Consider the following 3,684-nt stretch of genomic DNA (forward strand, 5'->3'; position numbering starts at 1 on the left):
GACTGGGATGATGGTGGCAGTCTTCAGGCAGGTGGGAACTGTCTCCAAGGAGCAGAAGAAGGTTAATAATTTAAAAAAAAACAGATTAAACTGTGTTCTCAGTTAAACTTGGGAAGGTGCATCGTCCGCTCCAGTCACTGTGCATGTGCTGGTCGTCAGATTGTGCGTGCAGCTCTCGTGCTGAGAGCAGTTTTACTTGTTTGTCTTCAAAGCTGCAGCTAATCTTCTGTTTGTCTTTGGTAAATCAGGCAAAGACGCTAATAGACTGACAACGGCAGCTCGGAGTAACACGCTGCAGCTGGCTTTGATTAATAATGAAGTCAACGCAGGTTCTCTGTGCAGATCGTCTCTGTAACAGACCTTCAAGTCGCCTCTGGCCACTAACGGGACAGCAAGCAGAGCAACAGCTTACACTCGTGCACGGAGCACAACAGGAATGAAGGTCCCCGTTGGGATGTTCAGTGTGAGGTTCAGATCAGGACGCTGATCCAAACTGCAGCTGAATGCTGAAGCGATGACAAAGTGCCCTGAGCTGTGATGAGGCGCAAATCTAAAAATGTTTCCTGGCTGCTGGAAGTTTCTCTTTACAAACTGTCAGTATTTAAACATTTCTACGTGGAGGGCAATGTGATCCAAATCTGACCTGGAGATGATCATTCATGCTTTTATCTCTTCTTGTTTAGATTACTTTTTACTTGTTTTAATAAATCTGCTGTCGCTCGTCTCCAGCTGGTCCAGAACGCTGCTGCGAGGCTCTTAACAGGAACTAACAGAAGGTCTCGCATCACACCGGTTTGATCTTCTCTTCACTGGTTACCTGTTAACTTCAGAATTCATTTTAACATTTTGGTCTTGATTTTTTTTAGAGTTTTAGATGGAAGCCCCCGCCCCAAAAATACATCACAGAAATACTCATCCCTAATTCTTCAGCCCACGCCCTTCAGTCTTCAGCGCTGAACCTCCTAAAGGTCCCTATGACCCGGTTTAAAACTCAGGGTGACTGATCCTTTCAGGCCGTAGCCCCCAGGGTGTGAAATACCCTGCCCCCGTCTCTTCATGTGGCTGTCACTGTTGATTCTTTAAAATTCATTTTAATCAGCTGTTCTTATTGTTTTTATCAGCACTAAAAAAGTTAAATCTGGTCCTCTGGACACAAATAAAAATAAAAAAAGCAAAACAACAACAACAACAACAACAACAACAAAATGTAGAAACGTTTCGTCTCTCATCCGAAAGACTTCCTCAGTCTGAGGTGCTGTATTCAGCTCAGTCTTATAAATAACACCTTCTCAGAGTGGATCAACCAGTTGATATATGCTATATGAAAAACAAAGAGTCACTAATCTGGGCGTGATAATGGACCCTTCCCTGAAGCTTAACAATCATGTAAACATGATCGTTAAATCCTGCTTCTTCCATCTGAGGCGGCTGTCTAAACTGAAGCCCATATTGTCCAAAAAGAACCTGGAGACAGTAATACATGCATTCATTACATCCAGGCTTGATTACTGCAATTCACTCTTGTTTGGTACCAGTCAGACCTCCATTGCACGACTACAACTGGTCCAGAATTCAGCAGCCCGATTTTTAACCAGTACAGGCAAAAGAGAGCACATTACACCTGTTTTGGCCTCACTGCACTGGTTACCGGTTCACTTTCGAATCCAGTTCACAATACTACTGTATGTCTACAAATCACTGAACAGTCCCCCCCCAATCTCTCAGATCTGTTACAACCGTATGTCCCACCACGAGGTCAGCGGACCAGTTGCTCCTCACAGTTCCAGGAACTCGTCTTAAGTGCAGAGGTGACAGGGCCTTCTCTGTAGCAGGACCAAGACTTTGGAACGAGTTACCTCTGTTTGTCAGACAGGCCCCCTCCCTCTCGGTTTTCAAGTCCTGTTTAAAAACTCACTACTATTCAGTAGCTTTCAACACCAGATGATCTGTGTTTTGATCCTGTATGCTCCACACTGGTTTGTCGTCATTATCTGCATCGTTTTTTGTCTATATTCTGATTTACTTCATTTTGTATTTTGCTTTGTGTGTTGCCTGTTGTTCTGTCTGTACAGCACTTTGGTTGGCCTTGTTGCTGTTTTAAGTGCTCTATAAATAAAGTGGTATGGTATATAAATAAATTTACTTTCTTACTTAAATAAGTGTTTGAATTCTTAATGATTTGCATCTTGGCTTCTTATGGAGACTTTTCTTTTCTAATTCTCCCTGTAACCCAGTGACAAAGACTAAACATAACATTAAACTGAAAGATCAGATCATTTAAAGAGGAGTTCAGCGGACAATTAATAAATAATTAACATCTTACCTATAGCTCTCTGAACATCCTCAGTTTTGAAGGAACACAGTTTAATTTTGAGCAGCCAGTGTCTAGTCTGGATGGGTCAATGAAATAAGTGGATTTCTGCCACCTTAAAACAACTCCAGTCTTGTCACAGTGCTTCATGACAATGTCACTATATAAAACATTATAGTGTCATCTGCATATTCTGCGTCATCTATTCTGCATTTCATTCAGGCAGAAAGTTTAGGACGTTCCTGTAGGAAGTGCTGCAGATTAAACAAAAGTGCTACAGTTAGCTGCTGCTGCTGCTTCTGATTTACAAACCCACAAAAAACAAACAACTCTGTCAATAGAGATTAATAGCTATCGACAGCAGGTAAGATATTTATTGTTCATAACCTTTCCACTTAGCCCTACTTTAAAAGATATGAATTATTGTTTTAATCCAGTGATTATATATCAGTAAAGCGTGTATTCAGAAACAGAACAAAGGAATAAAAAAAGCTGAGATTATTTAGCAGTTAGAAGCTGGTGAGCAGGAATACAAAATGTTGGTGTTTATTGTTACATAAAGTGTTACAAAAAGTTGCCTCAGAATATCTCTGACTAATCGCTGAGGATGTGTCACCATTTCAAACCATCTGACAATAATTTTGAGACATTCCCAACACATGAGAGCAGGAACATGACTCAGCCCGAGCCCAACGAGCAATTAATGTCAAGCTTCTCCGTGAAGTTTTACAAATACGTGACGCATAAAGTCCTTTTCTCCTTCGTTCACATGATGAATTGTTGCCATGCAAACTGCCAGACATTCATGTTACAGTGTGTGTTGTGTGCGTGTGAGAAAAACCTACAAAGTCCGAGAGGTTTGGAAAGAAGCCGTGCAGTCGGAGGTTTTTAACGAGGAGGAGGAAGAGCGGGAGAGTTTAGGGACACGAGCCCCAGAAGACGAAGTAAAGGGGACGATGAAAGATGGCCTGCTGTGACTGCATGAACCTTCATTAACCTACACACCCCAAATGTTCATTGTATGACACAGTGAGACATTTAGTGAAGTGATTAAACTTGGCGCTGTCGCATGGAGAAAATACAACGAAAGGAGCTGAACGTTGTATTTTTGTATACCTTTTATGCATTAGGCACATGAGAGCAGAACAATAAGCTTTAAATAATCTAAACATTTGCCAAGTTGGCTCCATAAAACTTTAAAACATTAAAAAATTAAAAGCAGACCATACCATTTTCTGTCAATGTTAATGTATACAGTAATGTTATTTAAAGAGTGTTTTATGGTATTGGAAAGTTATAGATTACTCCTGTAAATGATGGAAATGAATGTAGTACAAGTAGTAGTTTATTTTAGTGTGTGTATATATATATAT

The 3,684-nt window shown here is 40.7% G+C and overlaps 1 protein-coding gene across 1 annotated transcript in view; it reads left to right on the forward strand.

Moving 5' to 3' along the window:
* Positions 1–10: 10 nt before the first annotated feature.
* Positions 11–3,684, forward strand: part of si:dkey-91i10.2 (uncharacterized protein LOC555224 homolog) — an 11,696-nt gene continuing 8,022 nt past the window's right edge. Inside the window, exon 1 of the mRNA XM_037687141.1 lies at positions 11–31. Within this exon, the coding sequence (XP_037543069.1) occupies positions 11–31 (21 nt within the window). The remainder of the gene's footprint in view (positions 32–3,684) is intronic.

The sequence above is a fragment of the Nematolebias whitei genome, chromosome 13 (genome assembly GCF_014905685.2).
Source record: "Nematolebias whitei isolate Nwh7 chromosome 13, NemWhi1, whole genome shotgun sequence".
In the NCBI taxonomy this organism is placed as follows: Eukaryota; Metazoa; Chordata; class Actinopteri; order Cyprinodontiformes; family Rivulidae; genus Nematolebias; species Nematolebias whitei.